We start from the raw sequence: 18,027 nt of genomic DNA on the forward strand, positions 1-18,027 counted from the left end.
TTTTTTTAAGGCGGTATAGAATACAATCAGAAGAAGGAAAATCTCTGATTTCTTAATCTTCAAGAGGCAAACCTTTCTCGAAGGAAACTATAGCTCTCATTTCTGATTTTGAGAAGTGTTCTCTGTTCCTTTTTTTAGAAAAATGTGCAGGTTTACCCCCCTGATCCTTCACAGGGTAGTAATACTATCCTGCTGGAAGAGATGTCCTAATCTGCCTTCCTTCAAAAAATGGAAGATGCCATACTGTTTTAACTTGCATGAAAATAATCAGGAAATGGAAGACTTTCCTTATCCATACTGTATGAGATGTCCCTTAAACAAAAAAAAATAAAAAATGCCAATAGCATGAAAATTTATAGCATTATGACCTTCATACAATAATGCACAGGGACTGCACAAACCACTTTTTATGCCTTATGTCCTAATTGCTTGGAGTATAATCATCTGTCACAATTGTATGTCACTTGTGCAATGTTCTTCTCTTTGAAAACTTAAAAAAACAAAAAAACCCCTTGCAAATAAAACCATTTTGTTATTATAGCGCAAATAAAACTACTTCATCTTGTAGCACTTATTTTAAATATAGAGAATTCTGTTATTGGGGAATGCTGAAGTTAATCTGAAACGGTTCTTACAAAGTGAACAGAAATGTTTTATCGTCTTGCCAGACCAGTCCAGACAGAGGAAAAGTTTTCATGCCACCATTATATAGCCTGGTGTAGCAGAGTAATGTCAAATTCTTTGTCTCGAGCAGATGGTGCACGCATCTGTTCCAGGTGAGGCACATGAAGAGGTAAAGTTTCTAGAGCCAATGGCCTTAGTGCTGCTTTTCCCGTAGTTTAGCCAGGACAGGAGGGGCAGATCCAGTGTGCTCTGGAGGAATGCGGTGTCTGCATACATTTTTTAAAAACAAAAATGGTTCCGTAGTGCAGCCTGTGTTTAATAGGCCTCTGACACCAGTGGGTTTTCCTCTGGTACCTGCAGAGACAACTTGGGTGTCCTTTTTTTAAAGGTATAGCTGCAGAGAGGGGCAGGTGCTGTAGTCTTGGTGCCTTATTCTATCGTGCTTGGGAGAGCGAGCGAGCAAGAGGTTTGAAATGTGGCAGAAGGTGGAGAAGCCTCAGCGCATTCAGCAGGAATAGTGGCCATATTTTCTGCATAGTGTGCTTCAGCAGTTGTGGTCCTGGGCCATTTCCTCTTGGGGGGGGGGTAAAAAGTTGCCCCATGTGATGTTAGTCGAGGCTTATGTCATCTGCGGCCCATATATTTTCGCCCAAATTTGTCTTAATCCTGCACCATGTCTTTTGTCAAATAAAGGGCCGGGGGGGGGGGGGGGCTGGGGGAGGATAGGTGCCTACTAGTGCCCCCCCAAGATGGTTACTTTGAGCCTTTCTCTGTTGCAAGTCTGACTGAAAAGAAACCAAAGGGGGTTTTGGACCACAAGATGTCACAAGGAGAAACACATAAGTGTCTAGTAGCCCTCCCAGTATTTCCCTGGAAGAGAGGAGGGAGGACAATAGTGATGACTCCAAGAACAGAAGACGGGTAGATCTCATTGGTGGGGAGGATTCTTCTGTGGTGAGATTGATTTTTAAGGAGGAACTCCTGGCCCTTATCACATAGGTAATGGTCTCCTTGATGTAGTTTGGAGAGCAGGTGAGAGTTGTCTCCTCACTGAGACCTGTGTTTTTGTTTTTTGTTTTTTTTTTTTAACAGTGATTAAATAACATCCCCCCCCCCCCCCTCCAAGGCCTTCCTGTTCATTTAAGCCATTTAGTTAAGGATTGTGGCAGAATGGGAAACTCAAGATATGTCCCGTAAGATGGGAAAAGTTTTATGGGAAATTATATTCTCTCTAGCGAACGGATAGGAATATAAGAATAGGCTATTCCACCTGCCCAAGGCTGATGCCCTGATAGATGCAGTAACATGTATATAGTTCCTCTGTTGGAAGTGGGGATTGTCTCTGTTGACCCAAAGAATAGAAAAGTTGAGTCTGGGAGGGAGGAATTTGGGAATTGTGTGTTGGGGAAACTAATTTTTGGCCTCAACTTATTCCCTTGCAAAGTGACCACAATGAAGTCTGCCATTCAGACTACAAGAGAGGTTCTAAAATGGCAGGAGGGAGAAGGGGGTCCAAGGATTTGGATGCACTTTAGAAGCTGTGGCCACAGGGTTTATTTAGCATTATTTATATTCTGTGACTTTCACAATGTGTTTTCTATACTTGTTTCCAGTGTGGCCTCTTGTGTAGACGGTCCAACAAATATTGATTACCTGAGTCTTGTCATACTAGCAGCTCCAGATTGGACCAAGCATCTGTGGTATGTTGAATGTAACTTGCCTTGTGCTACCAATGAAAAGGCATGAGCTACATACATGAAATAAAATACTGGAGAGAGCCTTTCATGTTCTCTCTGTTCAGGGGCTTACTTCAGCAAGGTCTAATTTTCCATGGAGGACCCCTCTCCATTCTGTCTTACAACTGGCCCTTGAGAGGGCAAGGTTTTGCCAAAGTAGTAATAGTAATGCTGTGTAGGTTAGAAAAAGTTCAATTTTTCTGGCCTACATCAGTGTGGAAACTTTTCTGATGTTTGGTGCAAGGATGGAAGTTAAAGGCATAGCTATCTGCGATCTTGGCCTTTCTCTAGGAAGGTCTGAATAATGGCTTGGCCCTTTAATTCTCTGAGAGTACAGGTGGTGCCGTTGACCTGTTATAGAGGCCTAATACAGGAGAAATCCTTGGCCTCTGATCCAGATATGGTTCTATTTATTTTTGTTTTTTTCGGGTGGGTGAAGCATGTTTGGTCTCTATTGTGGCTGCTAGTATCTATGTCTGACCTCAACTTGGTTCATAAGACTAGGTCAGCATCGTCTTTTGAAGGATCTGTCCCTCAAGACACTATTTCTGGTGGCTATCTGTTCCACTAGAAGGATCATAGAGCTAAAGGTGCTTCCTTCATGGGATCCCTACTTTGTTTTCTGTAAGAAAAAAGTCACTATCCATCCTGTCTCCTTTCTATCCAAGGTGGTTTCACACTCTTAACCAGCTAATTGCTTTACCAGTGTTTAGGACCTCTGAGTATATCTGTTCAAATAAAGATCTCCCCTCCTTTGATGTTTGCAGTGTGGTGTTTTCATTATCTGAAGGTCGCTAATACCTTCTGAAAATCTGTCGGGCTATTTGCCCTTTTCAATGGGTCATTAAAATTGAAGCAGCATGAAAAGTCTCCATTGCCAGGTGGATTAAGGAAGCAATCGCCTTGGTCTATGTAGGGAAGGGAGTTTCAGATGAATCGAGGGCTTACTTGACTAGAACTCGGGCCTTTTTGTGGGCAGAATGCAGATTGGTTCCACCAGAAGATATTTGTAAGGCAATGACTTGGACCGTGTTTCACTATAGGTTTAAGGTGGACGTATTATTGGGGCCTGGCAGCCTTGGCTTCCTCTTACCCAAGCTACGATTAAGCCAGGCATGTTTTTGTATGTCTAGACTGGTCTAGCAGGAGAATAAGACAGGAAAAATGTAAACTTGTTAACTTCTTTTCTTTGAGTCCTGCTGACCAATGCAGAACCGACCCGCAAGCCAGTTTAGCTTTCAGAGGCCTACTGTTTGGTGTGCCAGGGAGAAGGGTTGGAAGAAGTTTCAATACTGCAATTCAGTGGTTCTTATTCTCTATGTTCTGGATTGTCTCCCTGTGTGAGTGTCTGATCTAAGACTTGGGACTGAGGCAAGGTTATATTTCAAATTAAGTTTTATTGGAATGTTTTAAAATTTTGTTTAGGTTTGACAGGCATATATATACTGAAAAGTTCTCTGCTGCACTAGGTTATATAGCAGGGACAATGTCAACATGAACACTTTTTCTCGCTAAACGCGGGTCAGAGGCATAACCCATGGGTTTGGACTGATGTGGCAGTACTCAAGAAAAAAATCAGAAGCATGCAGCTCTTAATAGGCATATGCACTGCATCATCCCATATACTTGGGATAAATATTAGAGAAAACTGATAATGAAACAGATCAAAATGTTTTATTTCTAAAAAGAAGCAGGAAATGTCAACCTTTCTATTTTATTAACCTTTTATTAACCTTTTCTATCTTATACTAAGGGGCGCACTGCCCCTTAGTGTGCCCCTTTTGAGACCCAGATCAAAAGAAACTTTGTCGATGCATCCACCTCAGCAACATAACCTAATAGTCACACCGAAGTTTTCCAAAAACTGTTAAGAGAACTCCTTAAATCGACCCGTGCGCGGCCAGCACTCATCCTCATCGCAGAAAACGTCATCCAGCACTCATCCTCATCTCTGCAAACTTCAGCCAGCACTCATCCTCAACTCAAAATACATCCAGCTCCCACCCTCAAATCGGCGAACTCACGCTAACACCTTATGGTATTCTACCCTCTCCTAACCCAAGCGCTCCTATAACAGCTCTCCTCAAGCATCCGTCCAGCCACTCCAGCATTCATTGTCACTCCAGCATTTACAGCAGTATCTCTACTCCCTCATAACATATTTACCATCGACTTCGCCACAAAGATGCACCTTTGCACCATACCCATAATCTGGTACAAACTCAGAATGCACACACAACCTGCATACCATCACGTTGCACAACAACAAAGGCTAATCCCAATAATGATATCGCCAATAACACAACTCTTAGGTCTCTCTCTGTTTACTCTAACTCTATTCAACGCTCAGTCACTCTCCAAAAAAACGCACATCCTCAACGATTGCACAGATGTCAGGGTTGACCTCCATAAGGTAATCACAGAAACCTGGTTGACATGGTAAAACACACAATACTTATAGACCAACTAGCCAACATAGGCATCAAAGGCTCAGCTCTGTTGGTTTCAGTCCTTCCGGAGCAACAGGTTCTATAAAGTCCGGATAAACAACAAAGAATCTCATCCTGTCCTTACAGACCAAGGAGTCCCTCAAGGATCTTCACTTTCACCCACCCTCTTCAATATCTACCTACTCACAAACCTTAAGCTTACCCATTACCTCTATGCGGATGACATACAAATCCCTATCCCGATCACATAATCCCTTCAAAAAACTATTACCTTTTGGAATGATTGCCTTCAGCCAATTAAAGACCTACTCTCTAGCCTCAACTTAGTTTTGAACGCCAATAAAACGGAAATGCTCATTATCTCCCATGACCCCCCTCGCTCCTCCCAATCAACAAGCTCAAACATCAATTTCTCACCTGACGTCAGGGATCGTAGAGCCTGGCTAGACAACAATCTAAACTTAAAGTTTATAAACACTACCACGAAGGACTGCTTCTAGAAACTGCAAGTCCTCAGAAAGCTAAAACCCCTCCTTCTCACTTCAATGACTTCCGGCTAGTACTCCAATCCATCATACTATCTAAAATCGATTATTGCAACTCCCTTCTACTCGGACTCCTCACAAATACTATCAAACCCTTACAGATGGTTCAGAACGCCGCTGCCAGAATCCTCACAAACTCTAACAAAAGAGAACATATCACTCCAATCCTCCGTAACCTTCACTGGCTTCCTATCAAACACAGGATCCTCTTTAAAGTTCTCACAATCGTTCACAAAGCGATCCACAACCTCGCATCCATCATGTTAAGCACACAACTTCAACCTCATACATCTTCCAGACCCATCAGAAGCGCATACAAAGGCACACTGTATGCCCCGCCTGCAAAATCATCACTAAGGAAACGAGCACTATCTTCAGCAGATCCCCACCAATGGAACACGCTCCCTCCAGATCTTCGACTTGAATCAACTCATCAGGAGTTAAAAAAAAAAAAAAAAAAAAAAGCTAAAAACCTGGCTCTTCCGCCAAGCCTTCCCAGACACTTAATGCTGCCTAGATGCCATGATAACCTCAATCATGGGCTACCTCGTTGAGTTATCTTTTTCTGACTCCCTCGATCGGTCGCTGCTCCTGGTCAGTCTTCCACTCAGTTCATCTAAATGTTCTCTATCAGATCATAAGACTACGTTCTATCACTTTTCTCATCTTCTGTCCCTGCCCCCCCCCCCCCCCCCCAAAGGATCTCTCCCCGCCCTCTTTTTCTACACAATCTTCCCCTTCCCCTTTTATAACTTGAAAACTCTCTTAGGCAGTTCCCGGGACTTATGCCTATAACAGATTCCAGCTCGGAGTGATTTATTCAAGTTTTTGTACCCGCATACTAGATATTCCGTAGTCATTCACGTTGACCCGTCCCTTGTTCCACTATTAAAATCACTGTGCTCAATTGTTTTCTTTGTAACGTACTAAGATACTATGATACTGAGTTCAAATGTTTCTTGTAATTATACTATGTTCAATTTGTACTTTGTTCTATTGTTCTATGTAAAGCCCCCCCCCCCTTTTTTGGGTGTTTCAATGTTTTCTGTAAACCGGAGTGATTTGTATTTCATGTAAGAACCTCAGTATATAAAAATTAAAAAATAAATAAATTTATTTATTTTCAAGAAAACCTGTTCTAAACAGGACAAAACTACCTTTTATGCCTGAACACTGCAAAAAGAAATACTATCGACTAAAACTGTAAAATTTTAGGAATAGGGTTTCATTTACTGCAGTTCATTCAGGTGACCATATTGCAGTTGATTGCCTAAATCAAAGAAGGAATCTTCAAGGAATCTTCAAGATTTGACGCCGTCATAGGAGTCCCGCAAGGTTCTTCATTATCTCCGACTCTTTTCAATATTTACCTTCTTCCTCTCTGCCAACTTCTCACCGACCTCAATCTAAAGTATTTCCTATACGCAGATGATATTCAAATCATCATCCCCATCAAAGACACATACTCTAAAACTCTTGACTTCTGGGAATCATGCCACCTGAAAATCAAACAACTACTCAACAGCCTTCACCTCATCTTAAACTCCTCCAAGACAGAAATCCTACTCATCTCTCCTGAGAACAATAGCTCTAACTCTTCTCTTCCTACCAACCTACCTACCTCACAAGTTAGAGACTTAGGAGTGATAATAGACAACCGGCTAAACTTCAAAGCACATATCAACAAAACAACCAAAGACTGTTTCTATAAACTCCATGTCCTGAAAAGGATAAGACCTCTCTTCCATGCTCAAGACTTCAGAACGATCATCCAAGCAGTCATCTTCTCAAAATTAGACTATTGCAATTCCCTATTGCTAGGTCTGCCCTCATCCTATTCCAAACCATTACAGATGGTTCAAAATTCAGCAGCCCGACTACTAACAGGCGCAAAAAAGAGAGACCACATAACTCCCATCCTGAAAGAGCTACATTGGCTACCCATATACTTCCGTATCATGTATAAAGCCATGTGTGTCATCTTCAAAACTATACATCAACGCATCTCCCTCGATCTTCAAATCCCCCTCCAAGCATACAATTCGACAAGACCTACCAGAGAAGTTTACAGAGGCGCCCTCCAAGTTCCTCCCACGAAAACGACCAGACACATTACCCTCCGAGATCGGGCCACCTCCACAGCTGGCCCTTCTCTATGGAATTCCATTCCTACAGATCTCAGACTAGAACCATGCCTCCTAACTTTTAGGAAAGGACTTAAGACTTGGTTATTCAAGCAAGCTTTCCCAGACACAATCTAATGACACAATCCAAGGACTCAATCCAAGGACTCCCCAAAACATTCAACCATTAACAATACCATTTGTACATAGTATTTAATTAATTTAATTTGTATTTTGTCTAACCAGTTATTCTTTCCTATCTCTTCCTTCTTCTCCAAGTTCTGTGACCCTTGTTAATTGTAACTGTTTCCTTCGATCACCACAGTTTTAGTTTGATGTATTTAATGCACCCCGTTTCATGTAAACCAGCAAGATATGTCCTCATGATTGCCGGTATATAAAAACCTTAAATAAATAAATAAATCCCCTGTATGGGGCAACTGGAGTCTTTGCTGCTGTTTTCTGTACACCAGACTCATGGTTGTAATCTAGTTGTGTGAATTTTGGAATACAAGCTTGAAATTTGTGCATTGAATGTTTTGTCTTTTTGTTTTTGGGTTCAGTAGACAAAATGACTGGTCGAGCACGAGCCAGAGCTCGGGGAAGAGCCCGTGGTCAGGCAGCAGTACCACAGCCCCCAAGACCTGTGAGTATGGCTTTCATAAATACTTAACTGTAAATCTCATCTAGTAGTGTTAAACCTAATGTTGTATATTTAAAGTTGTTTAATACAAAACTGAAGTTCATTTCCGTAAAAAACATTTTGCAGAAGATTTGTTCTGTGGCCTCTGAATCAGTTGGACTGTTCTGTATCTGCAGCATGCTCCAACCCAGTGTTTGATTTTCAGGATTGCCACAGTATATATGCATAAGAGAGATTTGTATTCCCTGGGTCCTCCAATGTATGCAAATCTATCTTATGCATATTCATTATGGATATCCTGAAAACCAAACTGGTTAGTTGTGCCTTCAGGATGGCCTTGGGAAAACACTGCTCTAAAGAAGAATTTCTCTATCTTGTTAGATCATGCTATACCCTCTTTTAGTCTAATACTTTTAGCACCCTCCTCCCAGGTAATTCATTCTCTGTGATTTTGGTCTGGGTCATGACCCCATTGCTTTTGTTGTATAGCGTTCGTGTTCATGCAGTTTCCGGTGGATGAGTTGTGCCTGTTTATGACTCCTGTTTATAGCCTACTATGTTTCCTTGGTATTGAGCCGTAATTTGAAAACTAAACTTGGGGGTGGTTGCTTAGTAAGAATCGCATAATATGAATAATGTACATTTTTGCTGCTGGCTGTAGGGTCAGCCACCCCCTCAAACGCGTCCTGGACCAACCCAGCATCCACCACCGACAATGGAAGGAGAACTTGTTGGACGTGGGCGACAAAGAGGAGCACCTGCAGGACCAAAGCCACAGAGCGAAGGTGAGGGAGTGAAGCTTTATTTTGTTTTGCCTCAGCTTAGCTAGCAGTACTTCAGCATAGCCGTTAAAAGTAGATTATATTGAAAATGGATTGCCTTGAATGTAAATCGAAATTTGTGTAATTGTACACATAAAGTTGTATACTGGGGGGATAAGGGGAATTCAAGTTTCCAGAGTGTATTGGGGTAGCATTTGAAACAGATTCCTTTTCTAGTGGTACTCTTGCTCTATTACCAGGCTCCGTCTGTGAAACTAATGTATTCAGCAAGTTTTTGTAATACAGCTCTGGAAGGTGTATATAAGGAGAGATGGGTTGATAAGAGGACTGTTTTAACACATGGAGCACATTCAGAATGCATAGGTCAAGAACGTAAATTCTGTTTCCTTTTAAGTACAAGGTTTGCCATACTGGGGCAGACCAAAGGTCCATCGAGCCTCAGTATCTTGTTTCCAACAATGGCCAGTCCAGATCACAAGTACCTGGCAGGATCCCAAGGGGTAGATTCCATGCTGCTTATCCCAAGGATAAGAAGTAGATTTCTGTATCTCTGCTTTATAAAAAAAAAAAAAAAGTTCCTTTGCAATCAGGCAGGCTAATCCACACCAGTGGATTATGGAGACTGGAAAAAGCTGATGTCATGGATATATAGTCCTGCGCTGGCATCAGCCTGGCAGTATTCTGTCTCCAGCAGATGGTGCACATGCATTTCCTTTCTGGGGCTTACTTGTGGTAAAAAAAAAATTAATAAAAGGAAAAGAGAAGAAATTTCAACACCGGTTGACCTCCTGAGTTGACACCAGTGGGTCCCTCCCTCAGTTGAATGTCTTCAGTCCAGGAGCCCACTCCAGACATGGTGATTAGAGCCAGAGGGAGGCTCAGCGGTGACTGCTTGTGCCCTCTCCCTCAGTAGCTGGAGACCTGTTTGTGTTCTCAGTCAGGAAGCCTCAGTTCAGGTAGCAAAAAAAAAAAAGGAAAGAGGAGAAAGTTTAGGGAGGTTGTTTCCCTTTCTTCCTTACTGGGTATCCTTCCCTCTGCTGGGTGTTCAGTGTCCCTCCCCCCCCCCCCCCCCTCTTTTTCCTCTCACTTTCCTCTTAGAGCTGGTGGCATGGACTCGGCAGGTTGAGCAGCTATTGGCTAGGCCCCGCTTGTAAGGCTAATTCCTGAACAAACCCAGATCAGTCCAGACCAGTGGGTTTATGCATCCCTACCAGCAGATGGAGGCAGAGAACAAAACTTTGAGGCACTGCTACATAATTGAGCATGCCACCTGCAATCCTAGGTATTTCTCTGTCTCCAGCAGATGGTGGAGGTGCATACCTGCAGTTCTGACTAATCTGGAGTTGGGAGCTGCTCCTCGGATTTGCCAGGTTCCTTGGGCCATCCCTTGAGCTGGGAGAACAGGGGGTTGGATACCCCTGGCTGGTGTTGTCCGCAGGTTCCGGGGCTTTTGATAGCCAGGGGACTGGCTCCCTCTTCGAGCCCCGAGATCCCTTAGCCAGGAGAGTCTGTCATGGATGCAGGACCATGGCGGCTGGGGATTTCCTTTGCAGGAGTGAGGAATTGTGGGATCTGACACTCGCGGGGGGGTCAGTCCCCGGGCAGGGAATCCTTTTTCCTCCAGCACACGCAGCGTCTCCCGCTCAGGGAGCAGGTTTATTTTTAGTTCCATGCAGGCCTCTGCCCAACCGCGTGGTGCTGAACAGACGTCAGGCTGGGGCTTCTCCTGTTTCAGCCGTATTTTTACTGTGCTCTGCAGTCTTTCGCCTGGCTCCCTCGCTTGCCAACCTTCCCGTGCTAATTTTGTTGAGTGGTCTGGTGGGACCACATGGTGTGGCCTTGTTCACTGTGGGGGTGCTGCAGCACTTAGGATGTAGGAGAAACCGCATGTGGAGGCCTATGGGACCTGGTCAGAGGATCTGGGGGAAGGATCCTCCGCTAAGGGTCCTAAAATCCAGATGGCCTCCTGGTCCGTGGGGACCGTGGGAGGGGCCAAGGCAGGGACGTCTCCCTCGCCTATTTCCGTGGGAAATCATGGTCAGGGAACTCCGTCAGACCGCAAGGCGGTTGACTCTCCTCCACCTCTCTCCCCTGTGGCACAGGTTTGTGAGGAGGGTGTTGAGGAGGGGGAGATCTCTGAACCTAGCAGCCCTGAATGGATTTCAGAGGGCCTTTCTGGGTTTTCTCCGGAATTCGTCCTTCTTATGCACAAGGCTTTTTTAGCACGTCAGGCAGCCAAGAGGAGACCCAAGGAGCCCTCTTTGCGACCGTTCAAGAGAGCTGGGCGACCTTGGGAGCTTCTGCTAAGACTGGATGGGCATCGTGGGTCGCTTTTCCGAATCGAGATCCTGGGGGCCTGGGCAGCCTCTTCGGCTACGGACCCGAGAACAAACCCGGATGAGGACCAACCTCCAGAGGAGGGCGGCAAAGACAACCTGGACCTCCCGGAAGCAGCTGGAGCAGAGGGAGACGACCCCCGACTGGTGCACTTATTTAAGAATGAGGAGCTCCGGCCACTCATGCCTCAGGTCTTGGAGGAATTAGGGGTCAAACTGACTCAGGAGAAGTCAGATAGCGAGGGTGTTAACCCCATCCTGGATGGTTTGCAGGGTCCTCTAGTATCCATTCCAAAGAAGATTCAGAAGCTTAGTCGGGACTCCCCAGAGGAAGGCTTGAAGGTTGGAAGGGCCATGGCGAAGCTGTATCCCTTGTTGGAGGAACACTTGTAGTGCCTTTAAAATGCCTAAGGTCGATGCTGCAATATCGGCTGTGACAAAGAAGACTACGAATCTGGTGGCTGGGGCGGCGGCTCTCAAAGATGTCCAGGATCTCAAGCTAGAGGTCCAATTACAGCTCATGATTGAGGTCTTTGCGCTGAGCCTTCAGGCAGTGGTATGCGCCAGCTTGATGCAGCGTGCTTGCTTATGTTGGATTCAGAGACCGCAGGAGCAGGCATCTCCGGGGGTGCTGTCCCCCACTCAGGCAGCCCGCCTGGAGGTGGGGGTGGCTTATGTGGCAGATGCTTTGTATGATCTAGTGTGCACTATGACTAGGAGTATGGTCTCTGTGGTGGCAGGTCGTCACCTTGTGGCTGCATAATTGGTTGGCGGACATGTAGTCTAAGACTCAGTTATGTAACCTCCCATTTAAGGACAAGCTGCTCTTTGGAGAGGACCTAGACCAGCTCATGAAATCCCTGGATGAAACCAAGGCCAATAAGCTCTCGGAGGATACGAAGGTCATCAAGAAGAATTTTCCTGGTCACTCTCATTTTCAGGAGTCATGGAGGTTTCCGACCGGTAGAAGAAGTTCTGCTGTGGGATAGAAATCGTTATCTAATCGTTTTCAGGACCTCGTCCGTTCCTCTAGAGGCAGTTCTGGTCGGGGTACCGAAGCCAGTGGCGCCCACTCTTCGTTGGTTCCAGTTGGGGGCTGGTTGTCCTAGTTTTACAAGGAGTGGGTTAAAATCACCTCCAACCGGTTGTACTGGAGGTAATACGGGACAGCTACGCCTTAGAATTTTCTCGCCCACTCAACGACGTCTTTCTGGAGTCGCACTGTTCTTCTCGAAACAAGCACAAAGCAATAGAAGAAATTACGCAGACTGATAAGCCTGGAAGCCATCCTCCCGGTTCCCCTGGACGAGCAGGGGCGGGGAAGGTATTCCGTCTAATTTATGGTACCAGAGAAGGAGGGTATTTTCCGGCCTATCTTGGATATGGCAGCTGAGATTCAATGCCAAGAAGTGCAAAGTCATGCATATGGGGAGTGGAAATCCGAATGAACTGTACTCGATGGGGGGGGGAAAGGCTGATGTGCACGGAGCAGGAGAGGGACCTTGGGGTGATAGTGTCTAATGATGTGAAGACAGCGAAACAATGCGACAAGGCGATAGCAAAAGCCAGAAGAATGCTGGGCTGCATAGAGAGAGGAATATCGAGTAAGAAAAGGGAAGTGATTATTCCCTTGTACAGGTCCTTGGTGAGGCCTCACCTGGAGTACTGTGTTCAGTTCTGGAGACCGTATCTACAAAAAGACAAAGACAAGATGGAAGCGGTACAGAGAAGGGCGACCAGGAAGGTGGAGGATCTTCATCGGATGACGTACGAGGAGAGATTGAAGAATCTAAATATGTACACCCTGGAGGAAAGGAGGAGCAGAGGTGATATGATACAGACTTTCAGATACTTGAAAGGTTTTAATGATCCAAAAACAACGACAAACCTCTTCCGTAGGAAAAAAATCAGCAGAACCAGGGGTCACGATTTGAGGCTCCAGGGAGGAAGATTCAGAACCAATGTCAGGAAGTATTTCTTCACGGAGAGGGTGGTGGATGCCTGGAATGCCCTTCCGGAGGAAGTGGTGAAGACCAGAACTGTGAAAGACTTCAAAGGGGCGTGGGATAAACACTGCGGATCCATAAAGTCAAGAGGCCGCCAATGAAGAGTGGGTGACTCGCCAGAATGATGGCTATTGACACAATACCCTTATTAAATAAACATACACATGCTTACTGTGACTCCTACATCGCTCAAAGCTTCAACAGCAAGAGGTAATGGAAAAAAGGATTTGCACTCAAAGAGGGGAGTAGCTGGCTTGTTACGGCGGTTACTACCCCAAACCAAATATGCCTGATACTTCACTTTCAATGCATATACAGCATAGCTCTCTGCTTCAATGACAGGGGAGAAGAATAACTGATACTTCACACATCCAGCAGAGCTCTCGGCTACAACGGCAAGGGAGAAGAAAAAGGGTTCGCACTCAAAAAGTGGGGAGTAGCTGGCTTGTTACGGCGGTTACTACCCCAAACCAAATGTGCCTGATACTTCACTTTCCATGCATATCCAGCATGGTTCTCTGCTTCATCGGCATGGGAGAAAGACTGATACATCACGCATTTCCAGCATAGCTCTCTGCTTCAACGGCAGGGGAAAAAAAACAAAAACAAAAAACTGATGCTTCACGCATATCCTGCATAGCTTCAACGACAGGGGTGAAGAAAAAAAGGATTCGCAATCACAAAGCGAGGAGTAGCTGGCTTGTTACGGCGGTTACTACCCCAAACCAAATGTGCCTGATACTTCACTTTCAATGCATATTCAGCATGGATCTCTGCTTCAACGGCAGGGGAGAAGAAAAAAAAACCAACAAGGGCTGTACAACATAGTCTAGGTAAAACAAATAAATAAGCATGGGTGTAGCTTGCTTATCGCGGCGGTTACTGCCCCTACTACCCCTAACTAATCAAGCTAGATATTTCACTTGGATGCAGCTCCATCACTGCTCTCTACATTAATGGTGGGGGTGGAAGGGGAATAGAACAAGGAGCTAAGAGAAACAGATAAGAATGAGAGAAAAAATGTGTGAGGCTTGCTGGGCAGACCGGATGGGCCATTCGGTCTTCTTCTGCCGCCGTCATTTCTATGTTTCTATTTGCAGAAAGTGAACTTGAGCTTATGAGTGCCATGCTTCCGGATGGAGAACCTGCAAACTGTGATTACGACTGTCTGCAAAGGAGAGTTTCTGGCATCCTTGGATCTCATCAAAGTTTATCTCCATATTCCTATCCTAAAGGAGCACACAAATTCCTGTGATTCAAGGTGCTTGGACAGCATTTCCAAATGTGAGGTGCCTTTGGTCTGGCCACCGCTCCTCACACTTTCACAAAAGTGGTGGTGGTGGCTGCAGCCTTGAGACGGGAGGGGGTGTTTGGTTCACCCCTACCTGGACGACTGGCTTATTCGGGCGAAGTCTGAGGAGGATTGCACTAGTTCCGTACTGCGGGTGAGGCAACTCCTTGAGTTCTCTGACTTGGGTGATCAATGTGGTGAAGAGCCACCTGGTGCCCCCTCAATCTCTGGAGTATTTGGAGGCACTCTTCGATATCTGGCAGGGAAAGGTATTTCTGCTGGAAGACAGAATGTTGAAGTTGCGGGAGCAGGTTTCCCGCTTACTGAATCTGCCAGTCCCGAAAGTCTGGGATTATCTGCAGGTGCTGGGGGTCCATGGCATCTGTTGGAGCTGGTTCCGTGGGACTTTGTCCACATGCATTCATTACAAAGAGCATTGCTGTCTCAATGGAGCCCAATGTACGAGGAGTATCATGTCCCCTTATTTCTGACATGGGAGACCGACCAGCTTGGAGTGGTGGTTGTCTCGGACCAATCTGGCATGGCATGCTTCTGGAAGTCCCGAACTGGCTGATATCAAGCACGGATACCAGTTTCAAAGGCTGGGGAGCAGTGTATATGGGGCGCTCGGCCCAGGGGCTCTAGTCGGCTGTGGTAAAGACCTGGTCGATCAATCATTTGGAGACAAGAGCGGTGCGCTGGGCATTGGAGCAGTTTCTGCCTCTGGTCCAGAATCAGATGGTTCGAGTATTGTCGGACAATGAGACAACGGCGTATATCAATCATGAATGAGGTACAAGAAGCCTCGCTGTGGCTCAGGAGGCCCAACTGCTGTTTGCATGGACAGAGAGCCACCTTGAAGGGATCACAGCCTCTCATGTCTTGGGAGTAGACAATGTGCAGATGGATTTTCTAAGCTGACAGCAACTGGACCCGGGGAGTCAATACTGAGGACTGCAGGTGGCACGCTCTGTTATGTAGCAGTGCCTCAAAGTTTTGTTCTCTGACTCCATCTGCTGGTAGGGATGCATAAACCCACTTGTCTGGACTGAACTGTGAAATTACAGGAATGAAAATTAGCAGGTAAGAACCAATTTTCCTTTTCTTAGCATCCAGCCAGAATGATTCAGAACCAGTGGGTTATGCACCTCTAATCAGCAGATGGAGCAAAGCTGACATCACAGTATATATATCCCTGCAGTGACATCAGCCTGCCAGTATTCTCAGTCTCCAGCAGATGGTGGACGTACATCTCCCTACTGGGGACTGCTTTAGTTCTAGAAGGAGAAAGAAAGGAAACTTATTAGCCGTGCAATCCTTTTGATACCAAATGGACCCTCAGATGAGTGCCTTGGTCCAGTAACTGGTTTTTCAGCTGGTGTGGACTTGGCTGTAGAAACAGCTGAAAGAAGGCGGGTGTAGGAAGCTGAGCGTGGTGATGACTGTATATTCCTTCTCCCCCCGCAGCTGGATACAGTCTCTATACTCAGCTGGGATGTGCTGACCTCAGGTAAAACAAAAAAAAAAAAAAAAAAAGAGAAAAGGAGGGTTTTTTGTAGGGCTTCCTCCCTTCTGTCTCCGTGCTTGGTGTGCCGATCTGATGTTCGTTTCTGCCTCAGAGGGAGTTTAAGGGACATGGGCAGCCTGGAGGGTCGAGGAGTCCTTTTTTGGGCTAGGCCCGCTCTTAGGCTTTTCCCCATGCGCAGCGTGGTAGGCTGCAGCGGCATTTTCACACATTTTCCTGCGCGTTAGGCTGTCCTCTTCAGGACTGTTGGTTTGTGCGAGTGCGTCTGGCTGTGCATCTAGTTTGAGCATCCAATTTTTGGACGCTTAGTTGGATGCCTGCTTGGGCGTCCAGTTGGTAGTGGCATCTAATTTGGGCGCACACTTTTTTTTTTCTGTACGCACAATCGTGCCTGCTTGAGGGCGCTCAGTTTTTGGACCCTCAAAGGCACAGGGTTGTAAGCTTAGATTTTGGATGCCTATTTTTTTTACAGCATGAATTCAGCTGGACGCACACCTTCAGTCGCCTGATAAGCGTACTGACAGTCTGGCGCCTGTAGTTAAGAAATCTAAGCACTTTACCTTCTGTGCTGCTTGTCATATTCTCTTGACACGATTACATATGTATAAGGCCCAGTGGACCCTGAAGTCATAGTGGTGCCAGGCTATGCAGAAACTCCAGGTCTGTATCTGAGTCACATCGCCCCTCTTGGACTCTTTGTCCTGGTGGTGGGTACTTTCAAATCTGGTACAGAGGATCTTGTTCCAAGATCCTCCTACCCAAATTGTCCTAACCACGAATGCGTCCAACCTAGGCTAGGGAATTCATGTAGATGGGCTCATCACCCAGGGTCTCTGATCTGCCCAGGAAAGTTGTTGCCAAATCGCTCCAGGCGATCAGGTGTATGCTAAGAGCTTTCCGAGCTGTCCTGATTCAAACTGACAACCAAGTGGCGATGTGGTATGTCAACAAGTAGGGAGGTATGGGGTCTTACTTCCTGTGTCAGGAAGAGGTTTTGAAGGGGTTGTTAAACATGTAGATAAAGGTGAACCAGTAGATGTAGTGTATTTGGATTTTCAGAAGGCATTTGACATAGTCCTTCATGAGAGTCTTGTAAGAAAACTAAAAAGTCAGTCAATGCACAATAAAGCTCTGGAATTTGTTGCCAGAGGATATGGTTAGTGCAGTTAGTGTAGCTGGGTTTAAAAAAGGTTTGGATAAGTTCTTGGAGAAGTCCATTAACTGATATTAATCAAGTTGACTTAGGGATTAGCCACTGCTATTACTGGCATCAGTAGCATGGGATCTACTTAGTGTTCACGTACTTGCCAAGTACTTATAGCCTGGATTGGCCACTGTTGGAAACAGGATGTTGAGCTTGATGTTCCCTTGGTCGGACCCATATGACAACGTCTTATTTTCTTAGATCTGGTCATGGGCCCTGTCCCATGGGATGGTACTCGGGGCCATGTACCTGGCCGAAACAAAGAACATGTTAGTGGACAGACTGAGTTGTGCCTCCAGACCTCATGAATGGTCCTTGGACCAGGGGGTTGTGAATCAGATATTCCGCCTCTGGGGGAGTCCTAACATGGATCTAGTCACGTCCCCTTGCAACAAGAAGATGCCTTGATTCTGCTTCCTGTGCAGGGCAGAACGCAAACCAGCCACGGATGCCCTTGCCCATTCTGTACACTTATTCTTAGATTCTCTTAGGGAAGACTCTCTTGAAGCTTCGCAAGGACAAGGACTGTGATACTTGTAGCCCCTTATTGATTGAGCAGATCTGGTTTCCACTCCTGTGGGAGTTGTCCCTCCAGAGGCCGATGAGTCTGGGGACTTTCCCAGATCTTATCGCGCAAGATCAAGGCAGGTTGAGACATCTCAACCTCCAGGCCCTGTTGCTCACAGTCTAGATATTGAGAGGTTAGTTTTACAACCACTCTATATTCTGGAAGATGTGTCTCTGGTCCTGAGGGCCACTAGA

At 45.7% G+C, this 18,027-nt stretch overlaps 1 protein-coding gene across 1 annotated transcript in view; it reads left to right on the plus strand.

Annotated features, from left to right (window-relative positions):
* Positions 1–18,027, plus strand: part of PIWIL1 (piwi like RNA-mediated gene silencing 1) — a 245,590-nt gene that overhangs the window by 13,670 nt on the left and 213,893 nt on the right. Inside the window, 2 exon segments of the mRNA XM_029571500.1 lie at positions 8,042–8,124; positions 8,783–8,906. Of these exon segments, the coding sequence (XP_029427360.1) occupies positions 8,050–8,124; positions 8,783–8,906 (199 nt within the window). The 5' untranslated portion in view covers positions 8,042–8,049.

The sequence above is a fragment of the Rhinatrema bivittatum genome, chromosome 11 (genome assembly GCF_901001135.1).
Source record: "Rhinatrema bivittatum chromosome 11, aRhiBiv1.1, whole genome shotgun sequence".
NCBI lineage: Eukaryota > Metazoa > Chordata > Amphibia > Gymnophiona > Rhinatrematidae > Rhinatrema > Rhinatrema bivittatum.